Source organism: Protopterus annectens, chromosome 15.part0 (assembly GCF_019279795.1).
Source record: "Protopterus annectens isolate FY-2018-M chromosome 15.part0, PAN1.0, whole genome shotgun sequence".
NCBI lineage: Eukaryota > Metazoa > Chordata > Ceratodontiformes > Protopteridae > Protopterus > Protopterus annectens.
The window spans coordinates 487,241,691-487,255,453 of NC_056749.1; the positions used below are offsets into that span (position 1 = coordinate 487,241,691).

At 44.6% G+C, this 13,763-nt stretch overlaps 1 protein-coding gene across 1 annotated transcript in view; it reads left to right on the plus strand.

The window, feature by feature from the left end:
• LOC122789778 (phosphatidylinositol-binding clathrin assembly protein-like) overlaps window positions 1-13,763 on the plus strand; it is a 2,259,505-nt gene that overhangs the window by 370,188 nt on the left and 1,875,554 nt on the right. Inside the window, exon 3 of the mRNA XM_044057218.1 lies at window positions 12,721-12,740. Coding sequence (XP_043913153.1) covers window positions 12,721-12,740 — 20 coding nt within the window. The remainder of the gene's footprint in view (window positions 1-12,720; window positions 12,741-13,763) is intronic.

The following is a 13,763-nucleotide window of genomic DNA, read 5'->3' on the forward strand; positions in this document are numbered from 1 at the left end:
TGCCCCTGCTCCAGCCAAGCCCGATAGGTATTGTAGAGTCCCTGACTCTCACAAGTTTCTTTACAAAAACGCTTCTGCTGATCCAGAAACTATTTCCTAGGGTCCAAAAGAGGTTAAGGCTTCCATTGCAAAAAAATCCAGTACCCTCTGACAGATTCCAGAGCTTTGGATAGATGGGGGAAGAAAGTATACATGTCTGCAACTTTAACAGTAAGAGCTTTAAATTGCCAGTTTCACATGCTTAAGTACCAACAATATTTAATGGCTCAGTTAAAACAGAAAATGCTTGCTAGCTCAGAAGCTCCTGATTGTAAAGAAATGCAGGATTTATTGCATGCAGTTGAATAGGTGGGAAAACATACTCTGCAATGTGGTTTTGATTCTTTAGAGGCCTCTTGTAGAGCCACAGTTACAGGTTCTGTTGTTCGAAGACATGCTTGGTTAAAAGAACAGAGTTTACCTGATCATGTTAAGATAAAGTTATTGGATGCTCCTTTACAACATGATACCTTGTTTGGTGTTAAGGCAGAAGAGGTGTTAAAGAAAATGGAGGATAATCTATGCAATCAGTCAAGGATTTCTTACAGGTACAACCACCTCGGTTTAGCAGAAATTGGCCAGCAAAAAATTGGTCCTTTCCAGTGTCAGACAGACCACAGAGAGGCAGATACAGACGCCCAAGAGGCAGATCTCAACCCCAAGGCTCAAACAGACAATGACAGTGGGGCACCTCAACCCCAAAAGGAGGTGAGGACAAGTCTCAACCTTACAGGAAACAAGTCACAATGACTTTCCATTGCGTATGCCAAGCACGTCCCTTTTGGAAGCCCCCTTAGGGGGAAAACTAGCACTTTTTTCTCAAAACTGGCAAACAATCACCCAAGACAAATGGGTCCTGAATGTTGTGTCTCAAGGTTACAGATTCCACTTCCATACTTTACCAAAGCTAAAAGGAATGCCAGACCTGCCACAAAATCAATGGGCAGAGGCACAAAAACAAATTTCAGCCCTCATGGACATGAGATCTATACAAAAAGTACCACAACAGAAACAAGGACACTAATTTTACTCAAGACTCTTCCTGGTCTCCAGAAAGGACAAAGCCTGGAGGCCTATACTGGGCCTTTCAATTCTGAAATTCAAAATGTTGACATTACAGCAGCTTCTACCCATGCTGGGCAAGAAGGCTTGGCTTGTTACTCTGGACCTCAAAGAGGCATACCTGCATGTCCCTATCAGACAAAATTGCAGAAGATACCTCAGATTCAAAGCTGGTACAATGCACTACAAATTCTCTGCACTGCCCTTTGGCTTATCTACTGCGCCCAGGGTCTTCACAAAGTGCCTGGCTCCAGTAATTGCATTTTGCAGACAAAAAGGAATTCAAATATATCCCTACCTGGACGACTGCCTCATTCAAGCAGAGACAAAGAACATACTTCTACAGCATCTGGCGTTTGTGAAAAAGTTGCTAATTTCTCTAGGGTACACAGTAAATGAAAATAAGTCAAAGCTAGTGCCCTCACAACAGATAACATTCCTGGGTGCCAGCTTAAATACAACGGCCCAGATGGCTTACCTCACGCCAGACCAACAAGTGCAACTAACTCAATATTTTCAACTACTGGCAAAAACGTCCCATCTCCCTGCAAGAAAAATTCTGCAGGCCCTGGGATTCATGGCATCCTGCATATTACTAATACCATATGCCAGACTGCATATGAGGAAATTACAGTGGTACCTAAAAAGTGTTTGGACTCAACATTCTCACAGTCTAGAAGCAGTAATTCCAATGGTTCCCTGCCTACAACAGGAGTTTCGATGGTGGGCACAGGCATGTCACCTTAACAAAGGTCAGCCTTTTACCCAACCCACAGCCAGGTAAACTCTAACAGATGCTTCGGATTACGCCTGGGGAGCCCACATGGCAGGAAAATGCATTCAGGGCAAGTGGATCACAGACCAGATGCATCTTCACATCAATCAAAAAGATGTTGGCTGTTCAAAATGCCCTAACAGCTTTCAAGGACCTTCTACATCCAGGACCACTATTACTAAAGACAGACAACACCACAGTAATGTGGTACATAAACAAACAAGGGGGCACTCATTCTTATCCCCTATGCAGGCAAGCCATGACCTTGTGGAACACAGCTCTAACGTACTAAGTCCACCTGCAAGCACAATTCCTGCCAGGAAAGAAAAATACTCTGGCAGACGACCTAAGCAGAAATATCATGGACCCTCACGAATGGAAATTTAATCCATAAATCTTCAGCATGATAACACAAAAATGGGGGATGCCCAGACCTAGATCTTTTTGCCTCCCCTCTGAATTGCCAACTACAAAAATTCTGCACAAGGATTTATCACAAACAAGCATGGAAAGTGGATGCTCTTCTGTTCAGCTGGAAAAACCTAAAAGTCTATGCCTTCCCACCACTGCCTCTCCTTTCAAAGGTACTCCTAAAAGCCAGACAAGAAAAAACACAGATAATCCTGATTGTTCCAGACTGGCCACGCCAGCACTTGTACCCTATCTTAAGGAACTTGGCTCAGGGCCCACCATGGAAATTGCCCCAAATTCCACACCTTCTGACTCAACAAAACAATCAGATCCTGCATGGTCAGCTCAAAACCCTAAACCTGGCTGCATGGCAGATACTTTAGTCAAACAGGCAACACCTCTCTCTAAAGCTGTTATGGATGTCATTTTGGAGGCCAGGAGGCATAGCACCAGGAAAGCTTACTCAGAAAAATGGAAGAGATTCTGTGCCTGGAACCAGGCTCACAGCCTTGACCCTCTTGTTCCAAACATTCCTCAGATTTTACAATACTTAACGGAGATGCTGGACAGAGGCCTATCCTTTTCATCAATTAAGATCCATGCCTCTGCCATTTCTGCACATTACAACAAGGATCCTCCTTTATTCTCTCATCCCTTGCTAAAGCAGTACCTCAGAGGGGCTAAAAACATAAGACCGCCCCAGAGAGCACCAACTTGGGACCTCAGTTTCGTTTTGTTAAAACTGACCCTACCACCTTTTGATCCAGGCAATACAGCCGATCAAAAATTTTTATCATGGAAAACAGCTCTGCTCCTGGCAGTAACTACAGCACGAAGAGTCTCAGAGCTACAGGCATTAATGGCAGTGGAACCTTTTATAATTTTTCATCAGGACAGGGTATCTTTAAAGGCAAAACCCTACCTTCATGCCAAAGGTGGTATCTAGTGTGGCTCTTAAACAAACCATCCATTTGCCTACTTTTTGTCCATACCCCCAAAATAAAGGGGAGAAACTTCTGCATTCTTTGGACATACACAGGCAGCTATGCTTCTACTTGGACAAAACAAAAGCTTTCAGGAAAACTGATCAACTGTTTGTAGCATATGCTGCTGGATCACAAGGCAAGGCTATCTCAAAGCAGGCTATATTCAAATGGATAGGACACTGTATTCGTTACTGCTACACACAGCATGGAAAATCAGTCCCTAATAACATTAGGCCTCATTCCACCAGGGCTACAGCCACTTCAACAGCCTTTTTCAGAGGAGTACCTACCAAGGAAATGTTGGAGGCTGCAACTTGGAGTTCAGTGCACACCTTCACCAAGCATTACCAACTGCCTCTTTACTCTAAATCCAGAGCAGGATTTGCCTCTGCAGTTCTGCAGGGCCTCTTAGCCAATCCTAACTCTTTATAGACCAGCCAATCCTAACTCTTTATAGACCAGCCACCCAAACTTAGCTTTGGGATTCAACCCAAGTGTGATGACTGAAGCAGTGTAACACGATGAACATAGTACAGTTTTGTACCTACCATAAATGTAGATGTTAGAGTGTTCACACTGCTGCAGTCCAGGTTACCCTCCCTCCATCCCCTCTGAACTAGCTGGACTTATCTATACCCTTCTATCCTATACAACCTTAGGGTGTATTTGCTGGTAACTGAAGGTATTGTTTTTATTTTATATGTACATTTTTGATTAAAAATATGTATTGCCTGCCCACTTTGGGTCACCTGACATCTGGGGCAAGAAAAACTGAGGAAAATGGCGTTGGATGCATATTATATACCCCTGGTGCACTGACGTCAAGGAAGAAGCGACGGCAACCGACGCCGGACCAGGACTTTGGAACTCTGGCCGACTGTGGGACCGCTTGACGGCAGGATAACCCAAGTGTGATGACTGCAGCAGTGTGAACACTCTAACATCTACATTTATGGTGGGTACAAAACTGTACTTACCCTTGCCTTGCTTTTATTGATTAGTTTTTTGATGACAGTTTAACCCTTTTTCTGTCATGATGAAGAAAGCCTAAGAATTCAGAAAATATAAATTTGGGGTCCAAATTACCCCTCTAGGACTGTTATTAAGCTCAGTTTTTTTCTGAACATTGATAAATTTAGTTCTCATTTAAACCATGAACTCTGGAAGACAGGATAAACTACTTCATGTGGATGAAGGTGAGGTCCACTCCCAGTAGTCAGTAATGGATTCTTCTTTCCCTTCTGTTCCTCCAGCTCTGGCCAGCAAAAGGCCATTACCAGTGGACTTAAACTAGTAATTTTTGCCCAAATATCTTGTAACAGGGATCTGCAGCAATACTTGGACTTTTATCTAGAAAAAGTATTGTACCTGCCCTTTAGACCAAGACCTTAGAATGTTGCTTCTGTAATATCGGAACCCCTTGGTCCCACACAGTTATGCCTGTCAGAACCAAATGTTCATTTCATTTGAGTTGAGCTATCTGTGCAGCACTTGGGGTCTTGTCTTTTTCCCCCAGTAACATTAGGGTGAGTAGACTCCCCCCTGCCCTTTCTTTTTCCTTACTGTGCCCTATCTAAATCCCGGTTCCTGTTCAGACCGTTAAACATTCAATACTGGGGTCAGTGTCAGTAGACACATCAAGGTTAACAGTGTGGCATGTTCATGACCATTGTCCTGTACAGATATTATCTGTGTTTGTGTTGACACTGCAGTTGAAACTGAGCATTGTGACTCTGAGGTCCTTTATGTAGGCTGTTCACTTTACCATGGGGGGGGGGAGTGGTTGAGGTTGCTCCCAGCTCTCTGGTGTCCTACATTCCATCCTCAGGTGAGACTTATAGGTGGGTGACGTCAAGATCAAGGAGTTGACTTTGCCATTTACACCTCCAGTCATCGAGGGCTGAGGCAGGTCCAGTCTTTATCCCTTTGAGGTTGAACTTACTGGTTTAAGAGAACTTGCAAGTAGTGCTGAGCTGATATTGCATGCTTCTCATCCTCTCTATCTGTGGGGTCGCATACTGTCAGCAGCCACCCCACCCCTCTTCTCAGGTACCAGTAACTTTGGAGGAGGGGCTGATTTCTGTTGTTGGATTATCCAGCCTGTGACATCTTTCTTGGCTTTGGAGCTTTCCCTTTTGGTAGCCTTGAGGAAAGCTGAGTGCAGGAAGATCTACAGTAAACTCCCTTCCAGTGTCTCTCGCACCAGACTTGAATGCAGATGCAGAACCACCCACTTAGATTACCCCAATTTTCAAGTGGTTCTAGGAGAGTTTTGTGGTAAAGTGGTATGGCAGTAGATATTAATGAGCCAGACAGCAGCCCTATTCAGGAAGGCCTTAAAATTGCCCTTGCTATTCCTGGGTGCCCTCCTTCCAGCCCAGGCGGATGATTTAGTTTACTTTGCTGGAAGAACCCCACTGTAATTGCTTCCCTACCATAGATGCCTTTGTAAATCTTACATCCTTCTTAAGACTTTAACTCACCTACTTGTACCTCAGAATGACTGTAGTGACTGTGGCCTCTGGATCCTGTCATTAGTTCATCCAGCAGGGAGCCACAGGCGATGGGTTACCTTAAGAAGTAAGTTTACTCCTCTTTCACATTCACTTTGAGAGTGGTTAAACTATAGGGTATGTACATCAGGTTCTAGATAGACTCATCATGGGAAGCATCTGAATTTCTGAAAGGGTTGCCATACATTGAAATAAAAAAAAATAAAAAAATTCACTTGTAGACATCAGCATCACCCTGACTATTAAGTCTAATCCTGCAACTTGCCCTAGTAAAGCAGATGGTGTAGCTAGGACAGCATGCATTGGTGTGGCTATTGGATGCCAGCATGATTGTTTTTAACTAAACTTGCTGTGGACAGAAAGGCCAATTTCATGAATGCTCCCATTTGATGTACTTGTATTAATTTGGACAGGCAGTAAAGGCATAACCAGAGAAACAGAAATATGAGACTACTACCTTCACAGCTGTTGGTGTTTAAGTTTTGATATCTGCAACTCACCTCTTATACTATGCAACGGAGTCTGCTCCACCAACAGGGCAAAATAAGAGGCTGTAGGGGTTGTGATGGTTTTCAGAATGGTTCATCTGATGTCTTTTTCATTCTTCCTCAGTGATTGGCTCTCTCATCTGACTGTTGCATTTAAGTCTCTCTTATCCAACCCACGCGCTGTTTCCTCTACCCATAAAGCCCTGATCAACTTGTTATATCTCCGATCTCATTTGCTGCCATATTGCTGTAGCTACAGATCCATCTCCAACAGATTTTTGGGTAGTTTTCTCTAACTGTAAGCTTAATATTTTTATCCTTAAAACCTTCTACCCTTCTCTCATTTCTTGCCTCCACCTCCCTTACCTAGTGGTTAAATTTGAGTTTATTTGCCATATATTAAGCTTTCTTTATACTCCTCCCTTGGGTAGCTCTGTGTACCATTGTTGGTACATTTACCTTTTTTTCCATTTTCTCCTTTCTACCCTTTACAGGGTATTTTTCTTCCTACCATAGTTGGTAGTTAAAGTATATATAAAATTCTGTTTTCTTTCTGTTCCTTTCCTGTCTGTCTTCTGAGTTTTCTAGGTACTGTATCAAGGTCAATAAACTAACGGACTTTAAAAAGAAAAAAATTGCACTTCCGGTTGGCATAAAATCCCTTACTCTGATGCCCACAGGGAGTGTATCTACTGCCTTGGCGCTTCTCAACTCAATACAGACTGCTGTGTTTGTGTAGCCTTTAATTCCAGGGCCTTTAGTGATTGCAGAAAAAAGTTGGTTTTAAAGGGATTGTTGCCACCTTCTTCCTCTGCTTTGGTGGCTCAAACCCCATCAAAATCATCCAAAGCCTCTGTGAAGGTGAGAGAATAACAAAAGCTGTTTCCAGTCTGCTGTCCTAAGACTGTCATTTTTAGAGGTTACACAAAAGATTCAAAAGTAATTTGATCTGACCTCTTTGGATACAAAATGGAAGCAGTCTGATCCTATATTTTCAGATTTGAGAGTTGTCATACTAAGTCTGTAAGAACCTGAACTTGGTCCCCAGGGTTCACTGTAGACCCTCTTTTCTCCTCTGCTCCATTCCCGTTTCCTTCTGGGGACCCCAAGAGGAGAGTCTTGGCCCCAGTCCACTATTTTTATCCATCAAGTTCTCCAGGAGCCTTTCAGAAGCCGAAGTGGATAGGATGATGAGGAAGATGTTTTTCGTGTTTCACTGTTGCAGTCATTACATTTGGGTTTTCTGCTTGCAGTAGGCCTCAGTCGGCCTGATTAACAAAGTCTTGGGTCCTGCGTCGGATACTGTCCCTTCTTCCATGACGTCAGGTCGTCAGAGGTATAAAACATGCAGCCGATGCCATTACATCAGTCTTGCTTGCCGTGCGGTGCCCGAAGCAGAAGTAGTTAGCAAGTGCTGGTCGGCCGACTCCTGAATTTTTTGTTTTCGAGTTTCAGAACTCGAAACTTTAATCTTCAACTAAAGCTAAGTACCCCGTTGGGGAAACTTTTTCTTGCTCCTTACCGATGTCAGTAAAAGTTAATAATTGCATTACTTGTGGAAAGCAAATACGTCTCAAAGATTTTCATTTGTACTGCATTCCTTGCCTGGGCCCTGACCACAACGTACCTTGCTGTTGGTTTTGTGCTTTATTTAATCAGCGCACTATCCGTCGTCAGTAAATTTTCACCTCTAAATATTTTAGTTCTCTGTTTAATTGTCGTTGGTTAGCCATCCGACTACCGGGATTCTGAAATAACGCAAAGATAGACAGAGACAGGCCGTCTAGGTCCAAAGCTGCTAACGCCGCTTCTCCTAAGCCAGTTCGCCGGTACTCATTGAGGTGCTTCCGCAGCCCCTGATGCCCGCTATTTCTGATTCGCAGGACTCTACTGAGACCCATTCGGAGTCCGGTATGCTGTGAGATGCTTCAACTGTGGAACCTGCGGATGTCTGTACCTTGGATGGGTCTGGAGCCGCTGTGCAGGCACCAGCTTCTGAGGGTGTATTCAGGCCTACGGACTTTCATATTAAACCAACGCCTCCTTCATTTAGGTCTAAATCTCGAACCATGCCTAAGAAACTGACACCCAGGCCGTATGCTCAGGCCTCTATGCCTAAAAAATGAGTGATAATAATGGCTGAAGATATTATAACTTTAATCAGGGGAAGCCAACGTCCCTCTTCTACGAGACCTAGGACTGAAGTTATTTATGAATCCTCTGACCAGGATTCTGATTTTCCTGTTTCTTCTGATGATCTGTATTTGCCCTTATCTACTTAATAGGATTCTGATGCAGAGGACTCTATTCCCTTTGCTTCCCCTCCAGAGGATTTTTCTTTTGGTGAAACCTTACATACTCTAAGGTAGCATTTCCACTAGGAAAGCCAGGATTTTTCTGATTCAAAAAGGAGGCTTAGGGATTTCTTACTGCTACCTCAGCATAGGCCTTTAGCTGCTCCCAGAAAACCTGACAGATATTACAGGGTTTCTGATTCACACAAGTTTCTTTTTAAAAATCCTATTGTGGATCCAGAGACTATTTCTCAGGGCCCCAAGGGCATTAAGGCTTCTACTGCTAAAAAGCCTACCCCTTCTGATAGAGACTCCAGGGCACTGGATAGATGGGGTAAGAAGGTTTACACTTCTGCAACCTTGGCCATTAGGGCTTTAAACTGCCAGTTTCATATGTTGAAGTATCAGCAACATGTTATTGGGTTGCTTAAACAGAAAATTATGTTGATTCCTGACTGTGCTGAAAATAAAGAATTACAGGATTTAATGCATTCTGTTGAACAGGTTGGTAAACATAATTTGCAATGTGGATTTGATTCATTAGAGGCCTCTTGCAGGGCTGCTGTTACTGGGTCTGTGCTCAGAAGGCATGCTTGGCTTAAGGAGCAATCTTTGTCTGATCATGTTAAAGCTAAACTGTTAGATGCTCCCTTAAATCGGGACCGCCTGTTTGGCAACAAAGCTGTGGAAGTTCTTAAAAAGATGGAAGCTATAGCTAAATCTATGCAAACTGTTAAAGATTTATTGCAAGTTCAGCCTTTTAGATTTAGTAGGCATTGGCCCTCTAAGAATTGGTCCTTTCCAGCCCCTTCCAGGTCTTCTCGAGCCAAACCCAGACACAGCAAACCCCCCAGATTTCAGTCCCAGGGGAGACACAAGACTAAGCAGTGGGGGATTTCCACACCCAAATCTGGTAGTAGTAAAACTCCCTCCTATGGAAAACTGTCTCAATGACTTGTTTTTAAAATTTCCAAGCACTTCCCAACTGAATGCTCTTTTAGGCGGAAAGATTGGTCTGCAGGCCAAAAACTGGGAACTCATTACCCAGGACAAATGGGTTTTAAATGTAGTGTCCCAAGGATACAGATTTCACTTTCACACGTTACCAACACCAAGCGGGTGACCAGATCTACCCCCAAATCAATGGGCAGAGGCCCAAAATCAAGTTCTCTCTCTCTTAACCATGGGGGCTATTCAGTTCATACCATAAGAGGAAAATGGACAAGGTCTCTATTCCAAACTTTTCCTGTTACCTAGAAAAGACCGTACATGGCGTCCTATCCTGGACCTTTCGTCTCTAAACACCTTTCTGCTGATTCCAAAATTCAAACTGCTGACTCTTCACCACCTGCTTCCTATGCTAGGCAAAGATGCATGTTTGGCAACACTAGACTTAAAAGAAGCATACCTGCACATCCCTATCAGGGAGCCTTGCAGAAGATACCTACGCTTCAAAGCAGGCTACATGCACCATCAGTTCTCTGCACTGCCCATGCGTTCAGGGTATTCACAAAGTGCCTAGCTCCAGTCATTGTATTTTGCAAGCAAAGAAATATTTGAATATACCCATGCCTGGACACTTATCTAATTCAGGCAGAAAGCCAGGACATACTTTTAAATCATCTGGCCTTTGTTCAAAGGGTGCTGACTTGTCTGGGGGTACATTTGACAACCTACTTCAAACAAGTGGCCACAAAAACCCAGCTATCTGCAAGGCAAATACTGCAAGCCTTGGCATTCATGGCCTCCTGCATTCTTCTAATTCCCTATGCAAGGCTGCATATGAGGAAGCTACAGTGGTATCTCAAAAGCCTATGGTGTCAACATTCACAGGATCTAGAAGCAATGATCTGATATTGTTAATCCTCGTTCATTCCTTATGCATGGGTATCGGTTCCAACCCTGCCATTTTCCAAGCTTGCGTCAGCTTCAAACTCTCGAGCTAAACTCTTACCCACAAGCCTCCTCTCCCTGTTACCTCAGATTTCATTTGCCGCGTTGCCATTCGGTCATGTCAAGCTGCTTCTCTTGAGCGAAGTACAGTTATTTGTTGTTTGTTAGTCATTTATATTAGTTTTTTCTGTCAGAAAAGTTTCTATTTCTTTATCTCTTACCCTATCGCATCTAGCGACCATATTTTCTTCAGGTTTTTCTTCTCTTTTCTCTACCTTTTTACCGTGAGGTATTCTCCCCTTCCTTCGTTGGTAATCTTTCCCTTTTTCTCGTACCTTCGGGTATTCTTTTGTACCATTGCTGGTACCCTTTTCTGCTATCTACTTTGCTATCATGGCAGATAAGGTAGTCCGGGGTTTAAACGGTGTTCTGATTGTGGACACAAACTACCTACTTCTGATGCATGCACTTTGTGTGTTTATTGCTTGGGGACGTCCCACTTATCTGTTGACCCGCCCTGTACTATCTGTGAGAACTTTTCAAGGAGGACTTTGTTGGAAAGGAAAAACCAAGCTGTTGCTGAAGGGACTTCTTAAATCTCCCTTTTCAGAGGCTATTTCTGGGTCGGAGGTCTCAACCCCTCCTAGAGCCCATAAGAAAATCTTGGATGTTCCTACCAAGGCTAAATCTTTGCCTTCGTCCCCGGCTGGGGACTCCCGCCAATCAAAACCTAAAAAGGCTAAAGTTTCGGCTCCGGAGCTCACTCAGTCAGCCCCAGTGCTTTTGGTGCCGAGGCCTTCGGCTCCATTAGTGATCTTGGCTCCATCTTCTCCTGCAGCCTTCTCTATATTGGCACAGAGGAGCTCCTCCGTTCAGACTATTACCACTGTATCAGAACCGGCCGTTCAGTCGGCACAGACCTTGACCATGTCGGCTCCGACAACTTACTCGGAACAGACGCCTTTATTGTTGACTCCAGATGTCCTTCAAGGATGCATCTGCAGTCCTTACAAATGGGTTGTCCTGTCGTCAGGCAGCCCTTCGGTCGGCCGGATTCCAAAGTCTGGGTCTGGCCTCGGCTGGTGTCGCACTTCACCCGACGTCATAGCTGCAGTTATTCGGGTATAAAGGCATCAGCCGACGCCATTTTCCTCTGTCTTTCTTGCTGCGTGGCGCCCGAAGCAGAAGCTGTTCGCAAGTGCCGGTCGGTCATAACCAGAGATTACTACTACCGAATACTTCTACTACTACCGAAGACTTCTAAAAAGCTAAGTACCCCGTTGGGGACTCTTTCTTGCCTCAGCGGATGTCAGAAAAAGTGAATAACTGTTTAAATTGTGGGAAACAAATACCTCATAAAGATTTCCACTCTTACTGCTTACCTTGCTTAGGCCCAGACCACGACGTAGCAGCTTGTCTAGCCTGTGCTTCTTTCAACCGACGAACGCTTAGACGTCGGTCTGAATTTGCTGAAGAGTTTTTCGGCTCCGCTTTTGCTTACATTATGCCGTCGGATACTCCGACTACGCAAATTTCTAAAAAACGCAAGGAAAAGGACCGACACTCGCGGTCCGCGGTTTCGGCCGAAACCGCAGTTAAGCCAACCGCGAGTGTCTCTGTTTCGGCTGAAACAGAGTCCACGGTTCTTCCTTAGGCCGAAAACTTGCCACTTACCGAGGCCTCATCCAGCTTGGCTGAATCTGCTACTGAAATCCCACCTGCTCCTGCAGGTTCACAGGATTTATCAGATACTATCCCTTTGGATATTTCTACCCCTGCACGTGGAGCTGCTAGGCCTCCTGCATCCATGTCGATTAAGGCCTTTGCCAGGGCTAAAGCAGCAAACACTACCAAAACTGTGCCTGCTAAGACCCCCTCTCACAGGCCCAGTTCTAGTTCACAAATGCTTAGTCTAGCAGAGGATCTCATTTCCTTGATCCGGGGATCCCAAACACATCCAGACAGGGCCTCTCACCCACCTCCAGAGAAGAGGACTAGAGTAGAGCCCCCCTGAGCCAGTTTCTTCAGATGGCTTCTCTGATGAATCAGATAATTCAGACCCTCCAGAGGCCCCTTTTTCTCCTTATGAGGACTCTGATGCAGAAGAGTCCATTCCTTCTGCCTCTCCGCCTGAGGAATTTTCTTTTGGGGAAACCATGCATGCTATGAGGGAACAATTTCAATGGCAGGGCCAGGATTTTTCAGACTCTAGGAAAAGGCTTAGAACCTTTTTGCATTTGCCACAGCATAGGCCTTTAGCCATTCCTCCAGTACTTACTGTTGTGGATGATGCTTTTAATGATGCTTGTACTGCTCCTGATTCTCTTCCTCCGGCCCTGCTAAGCCCGATAGGTACTACAGGGTTCGGACACACATTATCATTTGTATAAGGCCCTTTTGCAGATCCGAAACTATCTCCCAGGGACCCAAGGCTGTAGCAGCTACCTCTACCAAAACCCCTCCCTCTGAAAGGGAATCTAGGGCCTTAGAGATGGGGTAAAAAGTTTACACTTCTGCTACTCTTTCAGCTAGGGCCTTGAACTGTCAATTCCACATGATCCAGTATCAAGAATTTATGTTAGACCAGTTAACTAAAAAGCTGTCCTCGGATGAACCATTAGACAAAAAATCTGTTCAAGAAATGGTACATAACATTCAGCAGGTCAGTAACCATTCCTTAAAATGCGGCTATGATGCACTGGAGGCTTCCTTTAGATCAGCAATGACTGGCACAGTGATCAGAAGACATGCATGGTTAAAAGAGCAGGCCTTACCAGATCATGTTAAATCAAAACTACTGGATGCTCTCATGGACAAGATCAATTTGTTTGGCTCTCCCGCACAACAGGTGCTGAAGAAGATGGAAGAGAAGGCAAAATCTGTCCAGACAGTCAAAGATTTCTTACAGGTCCAACGTCCAAGGTTTAGCAGGAATTGGCCCTCCAAGAATTGGTCCTTTCCAGACACCTCCAAAGCTCAGAGAGGCAGGAATAGGCGCTCAAGAGGCAGGGGTCAATCCAGAGGTGCCTACAGGGGACGTCAGTGGCAGGCTAACAACCAGCGAGGTACAGCCACAGATACAGCCACCACCACGACTACAGGACAATCACAGTGACTTGGCTCTAGCACCGCCTACCAGGGAACAACTAGAAGCACCCTTAGGCGGAAAGCTAGCCTTATTTTCAGTAAACTGGCATTACATCACAGGAGACAAGTGGATTTTGCAGACAATAGACCAAGGTTACAGGTTTCACTTCCATACTCTACCAAGGAAGAGAGGAATGCCAAACCTACCTCCAAAT